The following is a 24,395-nucleotide window of genomic DNA, read 5'->3' as shown; positions in this document are numbered from 1 at the left end:
CTTTCTTTCTTTCTTTCTTTCTTTCTTTCTTTCTTTCTTTCTTTCTTCCTTCCTTCCTTTCTCTTCCTTCCTTCCTTCCTTCCTTCCTTCCTTCCTTTCTTTCTTTCTTTCTTTCTTTCTTTCTTTCTTTCTTTCTTTCTTTCTTTCTTTCTTTCTTTTTGGAGGGCAATTGGGTTAAGTGACTTGCCCAAGGTCACACGGCTAGTTTTTGTATTAAGTGTCTGAGGCCAGATTTGAACTCCGGTCCTGACTCCAGGGCCAGTGCTCAATTCACTGTGCCACTTAGCTGCCCCTTAATCTGTATTTTCTTTACGTATATGTGGACCTCTCCTGCTCAATCTCTGTACTTGTTTACTGTCCCCATTGATGGTGTTTATGTTTTGGGGAAAATGTCCCCTAAGTTTATAGAGGGAATATAAGTTTATACAGGGAATGTTCTGTTATCAATCTTCTTAATATTGTCACAATAAAAATTAAGATAAACTGAGGCACAAAGTTCTGAGTACATTCAATTTATTGGTAAGGCATTACCAATAAAAGGGATTGGTAGCTTCTCAGCAAGCAAAAAGGCCTTGAATGAGGGTAGATAGAAGGAGCCTCCAAAAGCTAACAGGGAGCACCACAGATGGGAAAACAATAGGATTGGCTGCAAGTTTGGAATGCAGGCTAGTAGCAACACCTTTCTGCATCTTGTCAATATGGAAGTCTCATTAGTGGTGTCCACCTGCATGGCTAGTTAATGTTACAGGGATAACAGACCAGACTTTCTTAAAGGACAGCTGTAAAGATAACAGAGCAGACTCCCTGGCATCCACCTGTATCCGTCAAAGACAGCAGATTCCTTAATACAAGAAAAGAACAGGGTAGGAAAACTGAACTTCTAAACTTATTTAACTCTGAAAGGAAAGTGAACTCTTGAACTTAACTTAGAGCCAAAGAAATGTAAGTGGATGACCTTGGTGTCTTCAAGACCAAGCTCTGAGCACTTCCCTAACTCACCAATGGGTTTGAGGCCTGTTAATTACCCTAACCTAATTTAGCCTGTCGGTCAAGATAGTTGACTGGGGTGTGGCCACTGTGTATGCTACAGCTTCTTGGAGCACTAGGTGAGAGTTGAGTGCCAGGTAGACACCAAAGGTGAATGACTAGCCCTGAAAAAAGACTCAACAAGCCCTCTCACCAGAGATGCTAGTTCTCCTTGAACATCCCATTCGCCCTCAAACCTGGGACAGTCATTCTCTGGAAAACCTTATGCTGATAGTTGAGTGGTGAGGGTAGACAAAGGGATGTTTCATTAAGTAATGTATCCTTTCTCCAACTTTGATTTTCCACAGATTTATCAAACAACAATTTTTGTGCACCTTCTTTCATTTCTGTTATCTCTAGAGCTGGTCCACTGGTCTCTTTTTGTCCTCTTCAACATTCTCAATCTTTCTCTAGCCAAAGAAGATGTTTTGAATGCCAGTAGGCTTCTCTCATGTAGCAAAACACCCAGTACTGATTCTATTCCAGCAGAGATTTACAAGGCAGGGGGTCCACTGCTTATACAAAAGTTGACTGAAATCTTTTGGGTAATATGGCAAGAAGGGGTTACTCTCTGAGGAGTCCATGAATGCCTCCACTGTCCATCTCTATGAAAGATAAGAAAATAGGTTATCTTGTGACAATCACAAGGGTGGCTCTCTCTTAGTCATTGCTGGCAAGATTCTTGCCAGAGTCCTCCTTAATTAGCTAATCCACCTGGAAGATGGTCAGCTACATGAGAGCCAATGTGGCTTCAGAAAGTGACAAGGAATGGTTGACATGGTGTTTGCTGCCTGACAACACCAGGAAAAATGCCTGGAGCAGAACAGAGGTCTATATCCAAAACACATTGATCCAACCAAGGTCTTTGCTACTGTCAATTGTGAGGTCTTGTGGAAGATCATGGTAAATTTGGTTGCCAGGAGAAATTAATCAGTATCATATGGCAGTTTTATGATGTCATGCCTCCACGTATTTGGATAATGGATGATGCTCTCACCCTTTCCCAGTCACCAATGGAGTGAAGCAGGGCTCTGTGCTTGCTCCTATGCTTTCTAGCATGATATTTTCAGTACTGTTGTCAGATGCCTTCAATGAGGACAAAAATGGAATCAAGATCAACTACCACAATGATAGTAAATTATTTAACTTGAAAGGCTACAAGACAAGATTAAAGTGGAAGGAGAGCCAGGCCAAAATGAGCACAAGTGGCAGAGAATTGTTCTATATTCTGTTACATCTCAGCCTCAGACTGTTTTGAGTGTACAACCATTTGAAAACAAAAAGTCACACACCAGCTCTCCTTCCATTTTAATTTTGTCTTATAACCTCAATGAGTTTGATAACTGGCTTACAATTATTCTCTCCTTTATAACTCCTACCCTCATACTAAGGGATTTCAGTATTGATACTTATTCTCCTCCAAGTGCCCTAACCACTCACTGCCTCACCCTACTAATTTCCCATGAGCTACTCCTCTGCCCTGCTTTATTTATACACAAAGATCGATAATACCCTTGTTCCTGCCATCATCCACAAATGAACCACATTCATGTTCAAGAATTCTGAAATCCCCTTCTCTGACCATAATCTGTTGGCTTCTCACTCTCCCACTGCCTTACATAATTCTACTCTTCATCTGCATCATGACCTCTAATCCCTTGACCCTTCAATTCTTTCCCCTACATTGGCCACTCTCTCCTCTTTTCCATATTTTGACCCCTGGTGAACCAATTCATCTCTACACTGTCCTCTTTACTTGAATTCTTAGCCCTCTCATCATATTGCCAATTATTCCTGATCAAGCCTCCAACTTAGATCACTCCATCATTCATTACCTTAGCTCCTACACACATGCTGCTGAATGAAGATGGAGGAAATCATATAGCCATTTTAACTGGGTCCACTACAAATTTATGTTATACAGTCTCAAATGGGCCCCCACTGCAACTAGGCAATCCTATTATACCTCCCTTATCAATTCACTATCCCACTCTTCAAAGGGACTATTCTAAACCTTTTCATCCCTCCTTAAACCTTCCATGGCTCCCCCTTCCGTTTCATCTGAGAACCTTGCCTCATATTTCTTGGAAAAAAGTGAGGCCATTTGCCATGTGTTCCCTCTTCCTCTTCTATCGCTCATGTGTCTTGATATCTCACATAATGGAGTGGCCTTTCTCCTTAACAAGGCCAATACCTTTACATGTTCAAGTGATCTCATTCTGTTCCATCTCCAATAATAGATTGCCCCTCCCCACTCTTTCACTTCTTTTCTTTTTTTGAAGGGGAGAAGGCAAGGCAATCAGGGTTAAATGACTTTACCAAGGTCACAGAGCTAGTAAGTGTGCCAAGTGTTTGAGGCCACATTTGCACTCAGGTCCCTCTGACTCCAGGGCCAGTATTCTATTCACTGAGCCACCTAGCTTCCCCCTCTTTCACTTATTTTCAAACTCTCCCTGGATTGGGAGAAGGAAAGCCTTTTTTTTTTTTAAAACAAAAACTATCTGAAATTGAAATAGGTGACTTTTGGAGGTAGTGTATCACCCTTATTGGAAGCTTTCTAACAAAGGCTTGAAGATGATGATTGACTTAAGTATTTTGTAAAGAGGATTATTTTCATGTACAGGTTAGACTATATGGTCTCTAAGATCCACTCCAATTCTTTTTTTTTTCATTTTTCAAATGCTTTATTAGCTTCTGATTTACATCATTCATTTCCGCCAGATTTTGAGTTACAAATTTTCTCCCCGTTTTTCCCCTACCAACCCAAAACAGCAGTCCCACAGGATATCCCCTCCTCCAATCTGCTCTCTCCCATATCTTCTCCCATACCCCCTTCAACTTTTCCAGTAGGGCAGGTGGATCTCTATGCCCCAGTGCCTGTATATCTTATTTCCTAATTACATGTAAAATAGTATTAATAATAATAATATATATTTTAAACATTTGATTTTAAAACTTTGAATTCCAGATTCATTCCCTTCCTCCCTTGTCATCCACACTTACTGGAAAGATAAGCAGTTAAGTATAGGTTGTACATGTGTAGCTAATGCAAAACATTACCATAGTAGATATATTGTAAAAGACTGACTATATTTCCCTCCCTCCTATCCCACCTCCCACTTCTTCTATTCTCTACTTTGATCCCATCCCTTTTCAAAAGTGGGTGCTTCCAACTTCCCTCCCCCCAAGCCTGCACTCCTTTCTATCATCCCCCCTCTTGTCCCCTTCCCCCCTACTCTCCTGTAGGGTGAGATACCCTATTTAGTGTGTATGTCATTCTCTCCCCGAGCCAAATTCAATGAGAATAAGGTTGACCCACTCCCTTTTGCCTTCCTATTCTTCCCCTCCAGTGTAACCATTTTCCCTTGCCTCTTCTATATGAGATAGTTTACCCCATTCTGTCTCTCCCCCTCTCCTCTCATTATATTCCTCTTTCACCTCTTAATTTCACCTTTTAAGCATCATCCCTTCCTATTAAATTGGTCCTGTGCCCTCTATCTATGTATATGTATAAACATATACATACACGTTCACACATGTATTCATATGCCCGTATACCATCTGATGTAGACATATATATGTATATGTGTATATATATATATATATATATATACATATTTCTATTCCCTTCAACTATTTTAATACTAAGTTTTGTCAGTTACAATTATCGTTTTTTCATGTGGGAATGTTAATAGTTCAACTTTGATAAGATCCTTATGATTTCTTTTCCCTGTTTACCTTTTCATGTTTCTCTTGCTTCTTGTATCTGAATGTCAAATTTTCTATTTAACTCTGTTTTTTTCATCAAGAATGCTTGAAAGTCCTCTATTCCACTGAATGACCATATTTTCCCCTGAAACATGATGCTCAGTCTTGCTGGGTAGGTGATTCTTGGTTTTAATCCCAGCTCCTTTGCCCTCTGGAATATCATATTCCAAGCCCTTCGATCCCTCAGTATAGAAGCTGCCAGATCCTGAGTTATTCTGATTGTGTTTCCACAATATTAAAATTGTTTCTTCCTGGTTGCTTGCCATATTCTCTCCTTGATCTGGGAATTTCAGACCTGGCTATAATATTCCTAGGAGTTTTCTTTTTGGGATCTTTTTCAGGAGGTGATCGGTGGATTCTTTCAACCTCTATCTTGCCCTCTTGTTCTAAAACATCAGGGCAGTTTTCCTTGAGAATTTCTTAGAGGATGATTTCTAAGTTCTTTCTTTGATCATGGCTTTCAGGTGGTCCAAAAATTTTTAAATTATCTCTCCTGGATCTGTTTTCCAGGTCAGTCGTTTTTCCAATGAGGTATTTCACATTGCCTTCTATTCTTTCATTTGTTTGGATCTGTTTAATAGTATCTTGATTTCTCACAAAGTCATTAGCTTCCATTTGCTCCAATCTAATTCTGAAGGAATGATTCTCCTCATTGAGCTTTTGAGATTCTTTTTCCATCTGGCAAACTCAGCTTTTTAAGGCATTCTTCTCCTCATTGGCTTTTTGAGCCTCTTTTGCCATTTGAGTTAGTCTATTTAAAAAATTTTTTTTTACAAGCAATTGGGGTTAAGTAACTTGCTCAAGGTTACACGGCCAGCTATTTCTGGGTGTGGTGCTAAGTATCTGAGCCCAGATTCGATCCCCCAGGTCATCCCGACACTGGGGCCGGCACTCTTACTCACTGAGCCACCTGGCTGCCACTAAGCAATTGGGGTTAAGTAACTTGCTCAAGGTTACACGGCCAGGTGTTTCTGGGTGGATGCTAAGTGTCTGAGCCTGGATTTGATCCCCCAGGTCATCTCAACACTGGAGCTGGTGCTCTTACTCGTTGTGCTACTTGGCTGCCCCGAGTTAGTCTATTTTTTAAGGTGTTATTTTCCTTAGTCAGGATGTTGACTCTCATTTTGTAATTTTCTTGCATCATTCTCATTTCTCTTCCCAATTTTTCCTCCACTTCTCTTATCTGCTTCTTAAAGTCCTCTATGGCCTGTAACCAGCTCGTATTTTCCTTTGAAGCTATTGGTGCAGGATTTCTGATTTCACTGTCTTCCTCCTGTTCCATGCTTTGATCCCTTTTGTCCCCAAAGTAGGAGTCTAATGTTGGATTCTTCCCTTTGCTTTGCTTCCTTTGCCTGGTCATGTTGCCACTCAATTACTTGACTTTTGGGCTTTTTGCCACAGTAGGACTCTGCTACCAGACAGGGGAGCTTCGTACCAAATGCTGGGGTTTTCTCAGCTGCCAGAGGTTTTAGTTGGGTGCCCTCACTGAAGCCTCCACATGCTCTGGCAAGCTGGTCACACACCCTAGGACCTATACAAGACCGCAATCCAGATCCAAGCAGGTTAAAGCAAGAGTGATTACCCCTCAGACTGGATGCTTGGTCCCCCTACACTCTGCAGGTCAGAAGTTGAAGCTGCCACATGGCAGCAGTTCCACCACAGTCATGAGTGGCTTCTTGCCCCGGGGGCAAAAGCTGAGGCACTCCCAACTACTGGGTCCCAAAGTCCACACTGCACTGACTTCTCACTTTGTACTTAGCTTATGTGTTGATAGTTCTGGATCGCCACAGCTGCTGGTGATCTTGAGTCCCTCCAGCCAGTGGAGTCAGTGGCTGGTCAGGCCTGCCCTGGGGCTAAAACCCTGGCCTGGAGCTGGGCTTGGCTCTCAGAGCACTGTGCCAGCCTGCTGGGCTGTCCTCAGCAGGAGGTTAGTTTCTCTGTGTCATTCTGTGGGTTCTGTAGCTCCAAAGTTTGTTCAGGGTCCCCTTTTACATGGATTGGAGGTGGTGAGAGCTGGAGCTGCACGGAGGTCCTGTTTCTACTCTGCCATCTTGACTCTGCCCCGATCCACTCCAGTTCTTAAGATTCTCAGAGAATGAGGGAGTAAGAACAGTTAGGAGGCTATTACAATAGCAATTTATATATTAAATGTAATGTGACAGTTTATAAGAGACTGGAATCAGATTGGATCAGTAGTGTGAACAGAAGGAAAGAGACAAATATGAGAGATGTGGAGGTAAAATGGACATGACTTGGCAGGTGGTCAGATGTTCAGGGTGAGGGTGAAGAAGAAGCCAAAGATGACTCTCAGGATTTAAGCCTGGATGACTGGACAGAATGAGGGTAATGGGAGGAGGGGCAGGATTTTTTGGATGAAGGGGAAGATTCAGTTTTGGACATGTTGAGTTCGAGGTACTAGAAGGTTAAAGAGCCAGGAAATGGGAGAGGATTTAGGAATCATCTGCATAGAGATGATGTTTGAATTTGTGGAAGCAGATAAGACCACCAGAGGAGAATCCAGAAAGAAGAAGGTCTAGGAGAACCTTGAGGGACACCCAGATTTATGAAGAGGTAGGATGACACAATGAAAAGAACCAAAGAGTGGTCAGAGAAATGGAAAGAGAACCAGGAAAGAGTGTTATGGAAGCCAAGGGAGAAGGGAGGGGGTAGAATATGATTTGAAATTTTCTCATCTATAAAATGGGGATAATAATACTTGTACTATTTGCTTCACAAGACTTATGAAGAAAAATGCTTTGCAAACCTTGGGTAGGCAGTATGGTATATGAAGAAAAAATAGCTGTGGTTCAGAGACTGTGGGTTCAAATTCTGTCTTTGCCACTTCCTGCCCATATACCCTTGGACAAATCACTGAACTTCCTAGGCTTCAATTTCCTTTTTTTTTTTAAATAAAATAATGTTGTGGGGCAGCTAGGTGACAGAGTGAATAGAGCACCATCCCTGAAGTCAGGAGGACCTGAGTTCAAATGTGAACGCAGACACTTGAAACTTAACCAGCTATGTTACCTTGGGCAAGTCATTTAACCCCAATTGCCTTGTCTTCTCCCCTCCAAAAATAAAAATAATAATGTTGGACTAGATAGCCACCGTGGTCCCTTTCAATTCTAAATTTATGATACTATATTATATAATGTAATTTATTATTATTTGTTTCCTGCCTATACCCCTTACAGCAATCTTTTGGCTTTGCAAAAGAAAAAAATAAAAACTTACAAACATATGAGGATCTAGCTCTCATAATGAGAAGATTTTATTCAGTACTTTTATACACAATTTAATCTGAGGGTACTTGTTCACCAATTCAGGCACACTTGTGGCCGCATCTTCCAGATGGTACCTTCCATTTTTCATCTTAGATACATTTGCCTTCGTTTGGTGGAAAGTCTGATCAAATCTCAGTATACAACTGAGTTCTGTGTCCTGTAATTGGAAAAGTATGTATTTTAACTTGGTATCTAAATAATTTCTGATTTGAAAATTGAAAAGGCTCAAAAATGAAAAGGGTGAATAACCACTAAAGAAAATGAAATCAAAGAAATTATTAGGAGTTATTTTGCCCAATTATATGCCAATAAATTTAACAATGTAAGTGAAATGCAAAAATACTTACAAAAATATAAACTGCCTAGATTAAGGGAAGAAGAAACAGAATATCTAAATAAATCTATTTTAGAAAAAAATTGTTCAAAAAAAGAAATTGAATGAGCTTCCTAAGAAAAAGCATCAGGACCAGATGGGTTTATAAATGAATTCCACCAAACATTTAAAGATCACCTAATTCCAATGTTAAATAATTATTTGGAATAATAGGCAAAGCAGGAGTCCTACCAAATTCCTTATATGAAACAAATATGGTAATGATACCTAAACTGGGAAGAGCAAAAACAGAGAAAGAAAATCACAGACCAATTTCACTAGTAAATATGGATGTAAAAATCCTAAATAAAATACTAGCTAGGACACTAAAACAATATATCACAAAGATCATACATTTTGACTAAGTGAGATTTATACCAGAAATGCAGAGATAGTTTAATGTTAGGAAAATTTACATAATTGATTATGTCAATAACAAAAGTAACAAAAATCATATATCAATAGATGCAGAAAAAACTTTTGACAAAATGCAATTCCTATTAAAAACACTGGAAAGCATAGGTATAAATGGATTTTTCCTTAAAATGATAAGGACATCTACCTAAAACCATTAGGAAGCATTACTTGTTATGGGGATAAGTTAGAAGCCTTCTCAACAAGATCAGAAGTTAAACAAAGATTCCCATTATCACTAATGTTATTCAATATTATATTAGAAATGCTATCAATAGCAATAAGAGAAGGAAAAGAAAGTGAAGGAATCAGAATGGGCAATGAGGTAATAAAATTATCTCTCTTTGCAGAGGATAAGATGATATATTTAGAAAATCCTACTGATTAAACTAAAAAACTAGTTGAAATGATGATTTTTTAGCAAAGTAGCAGGATATAAAATAAAATCATGTAAATCATTGGAGTTTCTATATATCACCAACAAAACCCTGCAAGAAGAGCTAATAAGAGATACTGCATTTAAAATAAATGTAGACAGCATAAAATACTTGGGAGTATACCTGCCAAGATAAACCCAGGAACTACATGAATACAATTATAAAATACTTTTTATGCAAATAAAGTCCAATTTAAATTAATTGGAGAAATATTAATTGTTCATGGGTGGACAGAGTCAATATAATAAAAACCTCAATGTCACTTTGGGCAAGGTACCCTCCCTCTTCTATTTTTGTGGCTTTCTCAGTGAAATTATACTTTCTCCCTGGGGATTTTGTGAAGACCACGGCTGCGTATTTTAAGGCCTTCTCAAGCTTCCACCTCCTCACCAATGGAAATAACCTCAGGCTCTGATTAGTTCTTGAATAATAGCACCATGAGCAGTTAGGGTCTTTTAAGGAACACTTTGTTTTGACAAAGCTTTACCTACCAAAGCAGATCTTTCTAGGGCTAATCAGGCAATATTTTGCTATGGCATTGTAAGGGTTCTAAGCCCCTACTTGGGTTGTACTGGAAGCAGAGAAGTAAGAAGCATTCTCCCCTCCCCTCTCAGAACCAGGTAGCATTAGCTTAGAATGTATGCATCCTTCTGGTTAAGCTTCTATTGAGTCTAAAAGGTGGGCGCTTGATCTCTAGTAACATAAACTATTGAGTAGGAAGCTCCAACTGTTGCTGTCTTGTCCCCAAACTCTTTGAACCCAATTCCAAAAATGCTAGGGGAGTTCTAAGGCCTTGGTTAGAAGTTATAACCTTTCAATCCAGGATCTCGAGAAACATAATGGGAACATGATGGGTACTGGGGAAAGAGTCACCTTAGTTGTGGTTGGCCATGCTGGCCTGAAAAGGAGATTGGAGTTAGGAATATTAGCAGGATGCCTAAACCAGTCTTTTCTGACCTTTGAGGTCCTAATGCTCTTGGGGCCAGAAATTCACAAAAACCTTAACCACAATAGAAGGAGGCTTTCCTTGTTTCTTCATTCCATTTGGCATGGGCACAGAAAGACCTTTATAACTAAGATTGGAATGAACATGTAGAGCTACTTAAAAACATAAGCAAACCCTTTCTCAGGGGTCAGTTGGCCACATGTGTTTCTTCAGGACTTACAAAAAGCCATTTGTGTCCTGTTGACAAACTGGGATTGTGTATGTATCTAGGAAACAGATTGCCGACGTTTCCAGCGAGTGATATTTTAACCCCACGATAGCTAGAGTTCTTCACAGATGAGGAGTCAGGAATGTGCTCCTAGCCCTGTCACAATAGGGAAATCATAGATGGAGGGAGGAGGAGAACTACAGGATCTTATTCCAAGAGATGCAGCAGCTCATTTTTAAACTCCCAGAATCTATTATATTTGCATACTTTAAAAATCACGAATCCTCTGATTTCATAAATAAACTTCTTCACTGGGTTATACCTTTTCTTTCTCTGTTATTTTGAGGTTTTATTTCTACTCAGAGGAAATTCTAAAGGGTGAAATGTTCTAGTCATCAGGGCAGATGCTACAGAGGACTGAAGTGTCACAACTACTAGCACAATCTGTAGTTTTACACACACACACACACACACACACAGAAACCTAGAGAGAATGAAGCATGCCAGAGGAGTTCTATGTAGCCACTGGGACTCATGGAGAAGTGTTTACCTCCCACACCTGTCTGGCAGGGAGAGGGAGCCTCAGAGACCCTCTGGTTGAGGTTTCATATTCTATGGAAATCTGTCTTTTCTCATCTTAAACTGGTTCTCATGGGAGAACTGAGATTGTGGGCCCTCACCTTCAGGGTGTCAGCCCTCAGAGAGAAAGGTCAAATTTCTCCTTCAGGTTCCTCAATTTATTAGCATTATATATTAGCATTTATAGAGTAGACATGTATTTCTATACCTATTATGAAGAAATATTACATTATAGGATGGTGGCTACTCTTATCACGCCTTTTCCTCTGAAAGCTGCTGTAAATGGGCAAAGTTCATGAAGACTTGCTCTAGGGAGATCTGACTGATGGAGTAGTCATCCAGTTCATACTGATCTTTGTTTTTCTCCAAGATACCAAACACCTATAGGACAACAAACAGTAACTGTTAATAGAGTTTTCTGCAAGCAGGGTGGGGAAACCTCATACTTTTTGGTTCCTAAGTATGTCAGGTGAAAAAGTTAAGGGACTGAAAAGGAAGGGGCTTTGGAAAGGGAAAGAGCTTTTTGTGTCTTTGCTGAATACAAAGTGTAAAAATAATAGCCCCAGAACCCTTTGATGTGGAAGGAAGCAGAGATGAAAAGTCTCCCAGAGGTTCTGTACCTTGGCCTGTTGTAACCTCCAGGCTAGTAAAGTCCTTCATGTCATACATCAACTAAGCATACTGTTCACAAATCTGTGCTTGGTATATATGGAATTTAAATAAGTTTGAGAGAATTGGGGCTAAGAAATACTAGCCAGTGTTGCCATGGTGAGTGTTAGAGAAGTGCAGAGAGAAGTAATGTGTACGAGGATAATAGGTGGAAGGATTTTCACCCAAAAAAGGTCGATTCCTTGTGGAGCAGATTATCACGTTTCTAGATATTTGGGTGGCACACTAGATCATTTGTTCTCTGTGAGGACAAAATCTTTCTTCTTGTACCCTTCCTTAAAGGCAGAATTAGGGAGATTGGCACCTGTGAGGTCTGGTCTCCTTACTTACCTTTGCCCAGCTGAGGTCCTTGCTAGGCAGGTAATAGTCAACCATCCCTTGGTGCTCATCCTCTAGGGTACTGCCTGACAAAGAGGAAGAGATGTCGCCTGTGAGGGATATGGTGTGGAAAAGGCCATTCCTTGGCAGATTTATTTCTCAATCTAGTTAAATAGTTAAACTCAATTCAATTATTCATGACTTTTGAGGGAAGCATAGGTGTGGATAATACAAAAGAGCAGATATTTTTTAAAAAGAACATTAATACCTTATTTATCCAGTAATGCTGAAGGTTAGTGATTTAACTTAACTTTCCAGTTGCTGAAGTTTAACCTTTTAAAAGCTAAAACTTAGAACCTTTAAACCATTTATTGATGAAAATTTTTCTAAAGCATACTATACCTTTCTCTAGCTTATTAAATGGACTACATTCAACATAATTAATATCTTTGATTATTCAGGATCAATCTGGACCTCAGGTACTGTGATACATTAAAGATGTAGCTGTAGATGAAGATGGAGAAGGTGCAAGAGATAAGGATTCATGGATACCCATCTCAGAAGCAGCCTTGAAGAAGTCTCTATTATTTGTGTTTATCTTTTGGTCATTTGCCCCCTCTTCTCACAAAAGATGATGTGAAGCATAGACAACTGTATCATATCCTGGTCTTCTCTTTCTACAAAATTAATTAGTAACTCAAGGCTCAGGTAGCCTTCTCTCTTCCCAAGTGTTTTTTCTTATTCTCTAGAAAGAAAATCATCTTTGCTGTGAGCTGTACTTTGATTTGCTAGCAAGTACCATTCTAACCACTGGCTATCCTTTCTGCATCAGTAACACAGTGGACTTTATATTCTTTTAGAATATATCATTTAGACTTTTGATGGTGTGTGAAGCAAGGCATACTTCATTTTGAGAATTCATGGGAGGCTATATTACATGTGGCTTACTCCAAAGTCTATATATTCTTCATTCCCAGAAAAAAAGATGATACTTTCACATCTAGGTTGCAATTTTCTCTAGGTTCTCCTTGAAGTCCAATTTTGAATAGAGTTCTAGGCACAGGGAACACTAAAAAAAGGGTTTAATTTTTCTAAAACAATTGAAAGTTCTATATGGGGACCTGATTATGATGGTTCAATTTGATGTAAAATCTATTCTGTAATAATATAGTCTGAAAAACATCCTGAGCCACAGGTAAATCAGTGAAATAATACAGGAGGCAGGAAGATGACAAAAGATATTTCCAGAAACTAAAGCTGCTGCTTCTTCAGGATGAACTCTATGACTGCCTAGGAATAAAAGAGCTTTTCAATTTGTTTAAATTCAATTCAATCCAATCCATTCTAATCCAATCCAATAAACCACATAGGGCTATTTGCTCAAATAATGCCGAGCTGTTCTAGTTCTCTTTCTGTAGCTGACTCTTTTTCCAATTAAACTTCTCATAGTTCTCAGGAGTGTGTTCACTCTGTCTCCTGTCTTCTTTCTTTTTTCCTTCTTATTTCTCTTGATTCCTTTTCCTGCTGCTTTTCTTCCTTTTAAGCTTTTGTGTCAGATGGCTTGTCTTTCATCACCTGTACCAACCAATGAAGATTTTCTTCCCTCTGGTTGGCAAACTGACCAACCATACTGGATGTTCATTTCTTTTTTTTTCTCACAGAATTTATTTATTTTTAGTTTTCAACATTCATTTCCACAAGATTTTGAGTTCCAAATTTTCTCCCTATCTCTCCCCTACCCCCACCCCAAGATGGCAAGCATACTGATTACTCCTTCCCACAGTCTGCCCTCTCATATATCCCCTATCCCTTCCCTGACCCCCTTACCCCTTATTTTCTCATAGGGCAAGATGGAATTTCTATACCCCTTTGCCTGTATATCTTATTTCCCAGTTGCATGTAACAAAAATTTTTTAACATTTGTTTTTAAAACTTTGAGTTCCAGATTCTTTCCCTTCTTTCCTCCTTACCCACTCCCACTGGGAAGACAAGCAATTCAACGTAGGTTATATGGGTGTAGTTAAGAAAAACATTTCCATAGTAGTCATGTTGTGAAGGGCTAACTATATTTCCCTCCATACTCTCCCACCCCCTATTTATTCTATTTTCTGCTTTGACCCTGTCCCTTTTCAAAAGTGTTTGCTTCTGACTACCCCTTCCCCCAATCTGCCCTCCATTCTATCATCTTCCCCCTCTGGTCTTATCCCCTTCCTCCCTACTTTTCTGTAGGGCAAGATATCCAATTGAGTGTGTATGTTATTCCCTCCTTAAGCCAAATCCAATGACAGTAAGGTTGACTAATTCCCTTTCATCTCCCTGCTCTTCCCCTTCATTGTAATACTTTCTCTTTCCTCTTTTATGTGGGATAATTTACCCTTTCTCGTTCTCCCAATATATTTCTCTTTCACCTCTTAATTTTATTCTTTAGATATCATCCCTTCATATTCAACTCACCCTGTGCCCTCTGTCTATGTATACATGTACACACACACACACACACATATATATATACACACACTTTTACCCTCCTATATATGTATATGTACATATACATTTACATACATATATATTCCATTTAACTATCATACTGAGAAAAGTCTCATGAATTACAAATATAATCTTTCCATGTAGGAATGTAAACAGTGCAACTTTAATAAGTTCCTTATGGTTTCTCTTTCCTGTTTACCTTTCCATGCTTCTCTTGATTCTTGTATTTGAAAGTCAAATTTTCTGTTCAGCTCTGTTCTTTTCATCAAGAATGCTTGAAAGTCCTCTATTTCTTTGAAAGCCCATATTTTCCCCCTGAAGTATTATACTCAGTTTTTCTGGGTGGGTGATTCTTGGTTTTAATCCTAGCTCCTTTGACCTCTGGAATATCATATTCCAAGCCCTTTGATCCCTTAATGTGGCAGCTGCTAGATCTTGTGTTATTCTCATTGTGTTTCCACAATACTCAAATTGTTTCTTCCTGACTGCTTGCAATATTTTCTCCTTGAACTGCAAACTCTGGAATTTGGCAATAATATTCCTAGGAGTTTTCTTTTTGAGATCTTTTTAAAGAGGTTATCAGTGAATTCTTTCAGTTTCTATTTTACCATTTGGTTCTAGAATATCAGGGCAGTTTTCCTTGATAATTTCTTGAAGGATGATGTCTAGGCTCTTTTTTTGATCATGGCTTTCAGGTAGTTCAATAATTTTAAAATTATCTCTTCTGGATCTATTTTCTAGGTCAGTGGTTTTTCCATGGGATATTTCACATTGTCTTCTATTTATTTATTCTTTTGGATCTGTTATATAATATCATGATTTCTCATAAAGTCACTAGCTTCTATTTGCTCCAAACTAATTTTGAAGGAATTTTTCTCTTCAGTGTGTTTTTGAAATTCCTTTTCCATCTGACAAATTTGGCTTTTGAAGACATTCTTCTCCTTACTGGCTTTTTGAGCCTCTTTTACCATTTGAGTTAGCCTATTTTTTAAGATATTATTTTCTTCAGTTTTTTTTGGGTCTCCTTTAGCAAGCTGTTGACTCATTTTTCATTATTTTCTTGCAGCACTCTCATTTCTCTTTCCAATTTTTCCTCTACTTCTCTTCCTTGATTTTCAAAATCCTTCTTGAGCTCCTCCATGGCCTGTGACCAATTCATATTTTTCTTGGAGGCTTTTGATGCAGGAGTTTTGACTTTGTTGTCTTCTGGTTCTATGTTTTGATCATCTTTGTCACCAAAAAAAAATTCTATAGTTTGATTTCTCTTCCTCTGTTTGCTCATCTTGCCAGCCAAATAATTGACTTCTGAGCTCTTTGCCACAGTAGAACTCTGCTTCCAGAGTGGAGATTACTGTGTCCCAAATTTATGGGGTTTTGCACAGCTGTTGTCAGAGCTTCTTCTAGGCACCTGCCTCAACTGTGAGGAGGACTGCCTCTCCACAGCCTCAACAAGCTCTGCCATGTCAGTGCTCTCCCCAGGACCACCACCCAAGACTGAAACCCAGATGCAAGAGAATCCTGCCTCAGCACCAGCAAAGAGATTCCTGCAATTGCCCTCTGGTCAGTCACTCCCCCACCATCTGTGGGCCTGGAGCTCTGGATGTAGCCTCTGTGGCAGCAGTTGCAGCCGCTGTCACCTCTGCTGCCCTGGGGGCAGGGGCCAGACCACTCTTCTCTCACCCAGTTCCAACAGAGTCTCCCCACTGATTTTTTACTTTCTTTTGGGTGTTATGGGTTGAGAAGTCTGGAAATCTCCACAGCTACCAGTGATTTAATTCCCTGGGGTCTGCTCTGGCTGGTGCAGCCCATGCAGGATTGCGCTCCACTCCCAGCCCCATGTCGGTTTGCCAGGCTCTCAGCTGAAGACACATTTCACTATCATTTTATGGGTTCTTTAGCTCTAAAATTTGTTTAGAGTCATTTTTTACAGGTATTTGAGGTAATTGGGGATGAGCTCAAGTAAGTTCCTGCTTTTACTCCACCATCTTGGCTCTGACCCCCAGATGTTCATTTCTTCTCAACTATTTTTGTCTTATTCATTGCTCAGGGGATAGTCCACTGCTGACTAAGATGCTTTAAAAAGTAACAGCTCTACTAGCATTCCTTTGTCTGGTTAGCAGTCAGAGATGGGTGCAGAAATCAGAGAGAATGTTAGGTTTAGATTTATAGTTTCCCATGGTTGAAACCACCAGAAGGCTGATTTCAAGAAAAATGAGGAATCACAATATGTCTTTTTGCTTTGGAAGATACTGGGTGATTGCTTTTCTGGGAAAAGATTTATGTTTCCAATGATGCTTGGCTTCTGTTGTTGTGCTCCTTGACAGCATGCTATCTGGTCAGCCAGAGAAGGCAGAAAGGGTGTATTTGGTGACAGATGAAAGTCAACCTGGGATTTAAAACTAGCCAAAGCTAAATAGCACTTGGATAAATAAGAAATTCTTAAGAACATAAAAACCTCAAAATAAAATAATTAGGAGGCTCTAGTTATATTCATAAGGATGGGGAAAATGCTCAAAAGGGACGGTTGCTGATGGGGGTCTAGTTAGTCTCCCACACCCTTCTTTTTCAGGAACATCCCAGGTCAACATGGCCAGTTAGGGGGTTACACAGGGAAGATTTTTGCTTCTTAGGGCCCAAACTACTTTACCTGGGAATGTCTCTTCGACAAACTTCTTGAATGCCTCCATGTTGTCCTTTTCAATGCTACTTTTGACCTTGGCCAGCAGAGTATATCCACTCCCAAACTTGCTTTTGAGATGCTGTGGGCTGCCTATGCATTTGAATTGCCCGTTCACCATGATGGACAGTCTGGTGCATAATGCCTCACACTCTTCCATGCTGGAGAGACAAGAGGCCAGGAGGAAGAAGCACTGAGACACCCCTTGCAGAACAAGGGCTGTGTGCCACACAGAGCCAGGGCTTTGTGTCCAAGTTCTTCCAATGACAGGTCTGGTACTTAACCTGAACTGGTAAATGTTGACACTGGAAGAGTCAAAAGCACTTGACAAAAAAGGATCAAATACGTAAATATGAGGTGCTTCTTTTCTGTTCTCTCTCCTTCTCTAGCACTACCTTCTTGCACCTCTCCTGCCACTTCAGAACACATAACTACATAGAAAAGGTGTGCTCAATGTCAGAAGAGCCTGAGACTTTTCCCCTCCACCCCCAAAGTTTCCATGTCTAACAACTCAGCTTCCCTTCCTATAATTCAAAGATCTCAGAAATAAAAATAAGGACAATGACACATATTCGTTTCCCACTACAGTTTTTGCTCTGCTCTCCAAAGAACTGAACAAAGCCTGAGTCCTACCTATGAGACGTGATAACAATGGCTTTTCCAGATTCACGACTCCTTGTCACCGTATCCCACAGCAGGCGTCGGGCTACGGGGTCCATGCCTGTGGATGGTTCATCCAGGAAGATGATTGAGGGCTCTCCGATTAGGGCAATACCAGTGCTCAGTTTACGCTTGTTGCCACCACTATGTGGAAAGGGAGACAGAGATGGCTATTATCTATCTGGGAACATCAATTTCTAGTTTTCATGACAGAACAAAGGAGAGGTATATAAGACAAATCCCTAAGGATCACATTAGGGATGCTGAAAATGGTGAAACATGAATTTGTAGCTCCCTACACAGTAAGCCTATAATATCTACAATAAAAGTGAAGGTCACTGAACATTGAAAAGTCAAAGCAAGCATAACCTAATGGAGATTAACTGGGGAATGGGACTGAGAGAGTAACACAGTAGATAGAAATGCTTGACATGGAAGTCAAGACCTGATTTTGAATCCTCCTTCAAACATTTACTAACTGTGTGACTACAGGCAAGTCATTAAGCTCTTTTAATCTCAATTTCCTCATCCAAAAAATTAGGGGGTTGTACTCAATGGCCTCTAAGATCACTATCAGCTCTAAATATATGATTCTATGATCAATTAAAGTTGTTGGAGAAGAGCAAATAAAGGACAATCAAAAGATATAATGCATTTAGACCTTCAGAAAGCCCTACATCAAAGACTTTAAAAAAAATACAGCAGAAGATGGAGGAGTAGAAGCAGGTTCTCTGCACAGCTCCCAGCTTCCACCTTCCCCAATTCATGTAAAAGGGGACTCTAAATAAACTTTGGAGCTACAGAATGCACAAAATGACACAGAAAAGCTAACTTCCTGCTGAGGACAGCTCAGCAGGCCAGCAGGAATCGTCAAGCACAGTGCTCCACACCAAGGCTTTAGCCCCAGGGCTGGCCTGACCAGCCACCAGGGGAGGGACTCCAGATCAGCAGCAGTTGTGATCATTTCCAGATTTATCAACACACAGATGCAAAGGAAAAGTGAGGGTCAGTGCAGTATGGACCTTGGGACCCAGTAGTTGGGAGTGCCTCAGCTTTTGCCCCTGGGGCGAGAAGCCCCGGTGCAGCTGCTGCTGCCACGTGGCAGCTTCAGCTCCTGGCCTGCAGAGTGTAGGGGCACCAAGCAACCAGTCTGAGGGGTAATCACTCTTGCTTTATAACCTGCTTGGATCTGGATTGTGGTATAGGGTGGAGGTCCTGGGGTGTGTGTCCAGCTTGCGAGAGTGTGTGGAGGCTTCAGCAAGGGCTCCCAACTAATATCTCTGGCAGCTGAGAAAACCCCAGCATTTGGTACGAAGCTCCCCTGTCTGGTAGCAGAGTCCTACTGAGGCAAAAAGCCCAAAAGTCAAGTAATTGAGTGGCAACATGACCAGGCAAAGGAAGCAAAGCAAAGGGAAGAATCCAACATTAGACTCCTATTTTGGGGACAAAAGGGATCAAAGCATGGAACAGGAGGAAGTCAGAACTCCTGCACCAAAAACATCAAAGGAAAATATGAGCTGGTTAAAGGCCATAGAGGACCTTAAGAAGCAAATAAGAGAAGTGGAGGAAAAATTGGGAAGGGAAATGAGAATGATGCAAGAAAATTACAAAATAAGAGTCAACAGCCTGACTGAGGAAAATAACACCTTAAAAAACAGACTAGCTCAAATGGCAAAAGAGGCTCAAAAAGCCAATGAGGAGAAGAATGCCTTAAAAAGCTGAGTTTGCCAGATGGAAAAAGAATCTCAAAAGCTCAATGAGGAGAATCATTCCTTCAGAATTAGATTGGAGCAAATGGAAGCTAATGACTTTATGAGAAATCAAGATGCTATTAAACAGATCCAAACAAATGAAAGAAGAGAAGGCAATGTGAAATATCTCAAGGGAAAAACCACTGACCTAGAAAACAGATCCAGGAGAGATAATTTAAAAATTATTGGACTATCTGAAAGCCATGATCAAAGAAAGAACCTAGAAATCATCCTCCAAGAAATTCTCAAGGAAAACTGCCCTGATGCTGTGATGTCCCAGAGGACAAAATAGAGCTTGAAAGAATCCACCGATCACCTCCTGAAAAAGATCCCAAAAAGAAAACTTCTGGGAATATTACAGCCAGGTTCTGAAATTCCCAGATCAAGGAGAGAATATTACAAGCAGTCAGGAAGAAACAATTTGAATATTGTGGAAACACATTCAGGATAACCCAGGATCTGGCAGCTTCTACACTGAGGGATCGAAGGGCTTGGAATATGATATTTTGGAGGGCAAAGGAGCTAGGATTAAAACCAAGAATCACCTACCCAGCAAAACTGAGTATCATATTTCAGGGGAAAATATGGTCATTCAGTGGAATAGAGGACTTTCAAGCTTTCTTGATGAAAAAACCAAAGTTGAATAGAAAATTTGACATTCAGATACAAGAAGCAAGAGAAGCATGAGAATCTAAACAGGGAAAAGAAACCAGAAGGAACTTATCAAAGTGGAACTATTAACATTCCTACATGGAAAAATGATAATTGTAACTCATGAAACTTTTCTCAGTATGAAAATAGTTGAAGGAAATATATACATACATACATATATGTATATATATGTCTATATCGGAGGGTATACGGGCGTATGAATACTTATGTGAATGTGTGTATGTTTACAGGTAGACATAGATAGAGGGCACAGGACCAATTTAATAGGAAGGGATCATAATTAAAAGGTGAAATTAAGAGGTGAGAGAGGAATATAATCAGAGGAGAGGGGAGAGATAGAATGGGGTAAACTATCTCATATAGAAGAGGCAAGGGAAAATGGTTACAATGGAGGGGAAGAATAGAAAGGCAAAAGGGAATGAGTCAACCTTATTTTCATTGAATTTGGCTCAGGGAGGAAATGAAATACACACTAAATAGGGTATCTCACCCTACAGGAGAGTAGGAGGGAAGGGGATGAGAGGGGGGGATGATGGAAGGGAGGGCAGGCTTGGGGGGAGGGAAGTTGGAAGCACCCACTTTAAAAAATTTTTTTTTAATTTTTAGTTAATTTGTTTCCTTTTAGTTTACGGGATTCAATTCCACAATTCCTTGAGTTTCACATTTTGTCCCCCTCTCTCCCCTCCCCCCCATGGAGGCATATAGTCAAGTATAGGATCTATAAATACTTTCACATTATACATTAGTCAGGTTATAAAGACAGATTGTACCAGCTGGAATGAACAATGGTAAAGAGGACATAAAACCAAATAAGAGAAGGAAAAAGATCAGGTATTTTGCTTCCACTTGGATATAAACTTAGTTCTTTCTCTGGATGCACATATTTCTCTCCATCATAAGTCTTTTGGGATTGACTTATATCACTGCATTGCTGAGAAGAGTCCAGTCTATCAAAGTTGGTCATCACACATACGTTGTGTCTCTAATTGTGTACAAATTTCTCCTGGTTCTACTCTTCTCATTCAGCATCAGTTCATATAAGCCTCTCCATGTAAATATGAAGACTGTCTGCTCCTCGTTTCTTATAGCACAATAGTATTCCATAACATGCAAATACCACAACTTGTTCAGCCATTCCCCAATTGATGGGCACCCCCTTAATTTCCAATTCTTTGCTACCACAAAAAGAGCTGCTATAAAAATTCTTGTACACATGGGTCTTTCTCCCATTTCTATGATCTCTTTGGGATATAACCCTAGGAGTGGTATTGCTGGATCAAAGGGTATGAACGTATTTATAGCCCTTTGGGTATAGTTCCAGATTGCTCTCCAGAAAGACTGGATCAGTTCACAATTCCACCAGCAATGCATTAGTGTTCCAATTTGCCCACATCCTCTCCAGCATTTGTCATTTTCCTGTTTTGTCATCTTAGCCAATCTGACTGGTGAGATGTGGTACCTCAGAGTTGTTTTGATTTGCATTTCTCTAATCAATAGTGAATTAGAGCATTTCTTCATGTGCTTATAGATATCTTTAATTTCTTTCTCTGAAAACTGCCTGTTCATGTCCTTTGACCATTTATCAATTGAGGAAGGAAGCACCCACTTTTGAAAAGGGACGGGATCAAAGTAGAGAATAGAACAAGTGGGAGGTGGGATAGGAGGGAGGGAAATATATTCAGTCTTTTACAATATATCAACTATGTTAATGTTTTGTATAAGCTACATATGTACAACCTATACTGAACTGCTTATCTTTCCAGTAAGGGCAGGTAACAAATGAGGAAGGGAATGAATCTGGAATTCAAAGTTTTAAAATCAAATGTTAATATATATATATATATATATATATATATATACACATACATATACATATATATTTACTATTAATAATACTCTTTTACATGTAATTTGGAAATAAGATATACAGGCACTGGGGCATAGAGATCCACCATGCCCTACTGGAAAAGTCAAAGGGGGCATGAGAGAAGATATGGGAGAGAGCAGACTGGAGGAGGGAATATACTATGGGCCTGCTATTTTGGGGTAGTGGGTAGGGGAAAAACGGGGAGAAAATTTGCAACTCAAAATCTGGCGGAAATGAATGATGTAAATCAGAAGTTAATAAAGCATTTGAAAAATGAAAAAAATACAGCAACTATAAAATTAAAAAAAGACTATTTTGTGATGACTGGGAAACAGGTTAGCAATGACAGGGATAAATGGGCAAATGTTTTAATGTAGTGATATAAACAGTAGGAGTTCTTAAAGGGTGTTGCTGGAATTAGTATTACATTTTAATAAATAATTTGTAAAACAAGCCATATGCTTAAATTTGTAGATGATTCTGTTTCTGTGGAGTAAACAAAAAGATTTCATAAGAATTTCTGAGTTTGCAGAAATGTGACAAGTACTCTGAGATTTTGAGACAATAACAGGGAGCTTATCAAATATCCCAGATTGCTTTGGGGTTTTTTTTTTTTGAGGCAATTGGGGTTGACTTGCTCAGGGTTACACACAACTAGTAAGTGTCTGAGGCCAGATTTGAACCCAGGTCCTCCTGACTTCAGGGCTGGTGCTCTATCCACTGCACCAACCTAGCTCTTCCAGAGTATCTTTTGATGTTGGATGGTATGCATTATATGTGAGGGGTCATTATCTCTGATAATGGGAGACAATCTGCTGGAGAAGATAGTAGGGGATGACACAACTGAAGGTCTTGGCAAGAAGGATCACCTATTCATCAGAGAGAAGAATGGAGGAAGAGACAGTAGGGGAGGTATAAGAGAGACATGAGATGGGGGGGAAAGGGGGGCCCTTGGTGAATGGCTTCAATTGTTCATGTAAAGTATGAGGCCAGGTCCTCAGCAGAGAGAGTAAAAGGAGGGATGATGTGGGATAGAGAACTGGTTAGGGAGAAGCAGGATTGCCTTGCTGAAGTGAGGGCCTAATTGAGCTTAGATAACAGAATATTTTGGTGGGATCCCGTCATCAGTTCTTTTTTACTGCACTGAGTAGCAGCTAGGGAGGAGCAAAGGAAGTAGGTAGTGGGAGTAATCCAGGGATGGGGTTTTATGAGATATGATCATCAACAGGACAAAGGAGTAAAGGATTCAAGAGTAGAGGATAGTATAGAGTTGATCTGGTTCACCAAGTGGTTGATATTGGCGCTAGGGAAGGGGCAATGGCCTCAGAAAGTACTAAGGGAGCAAGGAATAGTTTACCTGTCAGATTTATGGAGAACAGAAGAATTTATAACCAAACAAGAGATAGAGAACATTACAAAATGCAAAATGGATAATTTTGATTACATTAAATTGAAAAGTTTTTGCACAAACATAACCAATGCAACCAAGATTAGAAGGGAAGCAGAAAGCGGAAAACAATTTTTACAACCTGTATCTCTGATAAATCCTCATTTCTCAAATATATAGAGAATTGAGTTAAATTTATAAGAATACAAGTCATTCCCCAATTGAGGTCAGAGGGTATGAACAGACAGTTTCTAGGGGAAGAAATTAAAGCTATGTACAGTCATATGAAAAACTGCTCTAAATCACTATTGAATAGCGAAATGCAAATCAAAATAAACTCTGTAGTACCACATCACACCTATCAGATTGGCTAACATGACAAAAAAGAAAGTGATAAATGCTGGAGAAGATGTGGGAAGATTGGAACACTGGTGGAGTTGTGAACTGATTCAACCATTCTGGAACTATAACCAAAGGCATAGTGCATACTCTTTGATCCAGCAATGCCACTTCTATTTCTGTATCCCAAAAGAGATGATAAAAATGGGAAAAGGACCCACATGCACAAAAATATTTATAGCAGCTCTGTTTGTGGTGGCTAAGACCTGGATGCCCTTCAACTGAGGAAAGAATGGCTGAACAAGTTGTGGCATATGAATGTGATAGAGCAGGCAGACTCCAGAAAAACCTGGAGGCTTACATGAACTGATGCTGAGTGAAGTGAGCAGAACCAGGAGAACACTGTACATAGTAACAGCAACATTGTGTGATGACTGACTTTGATAGACTTGGCTCTTCTTAGGAATGCAAAGATCTTAGACAACTCCAAAAGATTCGTGAGGGAAAATTCCACATCCAGAAAAAGAACCGTG

General features: G+C 39.9%; 1 protein-coding gene across 1 annotated transcript in view; it reads right to left on the bottom strand.

Annotated features, from left to right (window-relative positions):
- Positions 1–7,523: 7,523 nt before the first annotated feature.
- Positions 7,524–24,395, bottom strand: part of LOC138163251 (phospholipid-transporting ATPase ABCA3-like) — a 230,876-nt gene continuing 214,004 nt past the window's right edge. The window contains exons 29-33 of the mRNA XM_069090799.1: positions 17,820–17,990; positions 17,157–17,347; positions 12,035–12,108; positions 11,244–11,416; positions 7,524–8,235 (exon numbers count right to left, since the gene is read on the bottom strand). Coding sequence (XP_068946900.1) covers positions 11,288–11,416; positions 12,035–12,108; positions 17,157–17,347; positions 17,820–17,990 — 565 coding nt within the window. The 3' untranslated portion in view covers positions 7,524–8,235; positions 11,244–11,287. The remainder of the gene's footprint in view (positions 8,236–11,243; positions 11,417–12,034; positions 12,109–17,156; positions 17,348–17,819; positions 17,991–24,395) is intronic.

The sequence above is a fragment of the Petaurus breviceps genome, unplaced genomic scaffold (genome assembly GCF_028583685.1).
Source record: "Petaurus breviceps papuanus isolate PSGF00001 unplaced genomic scaffold, PetGlider_PUasm1.0 187, whole genome shotgun sequence".
Taxonomy (NCBI): domain Eukaryota; kingdom Metazoa; phylum Chordata; class Mammalia; order Diprotodontia; family Petauridae; genus Petaurus; species Petaurus breviceps.
This window is presented reverse-complemented; position numbering and strand designations above follow the sequence as displayed.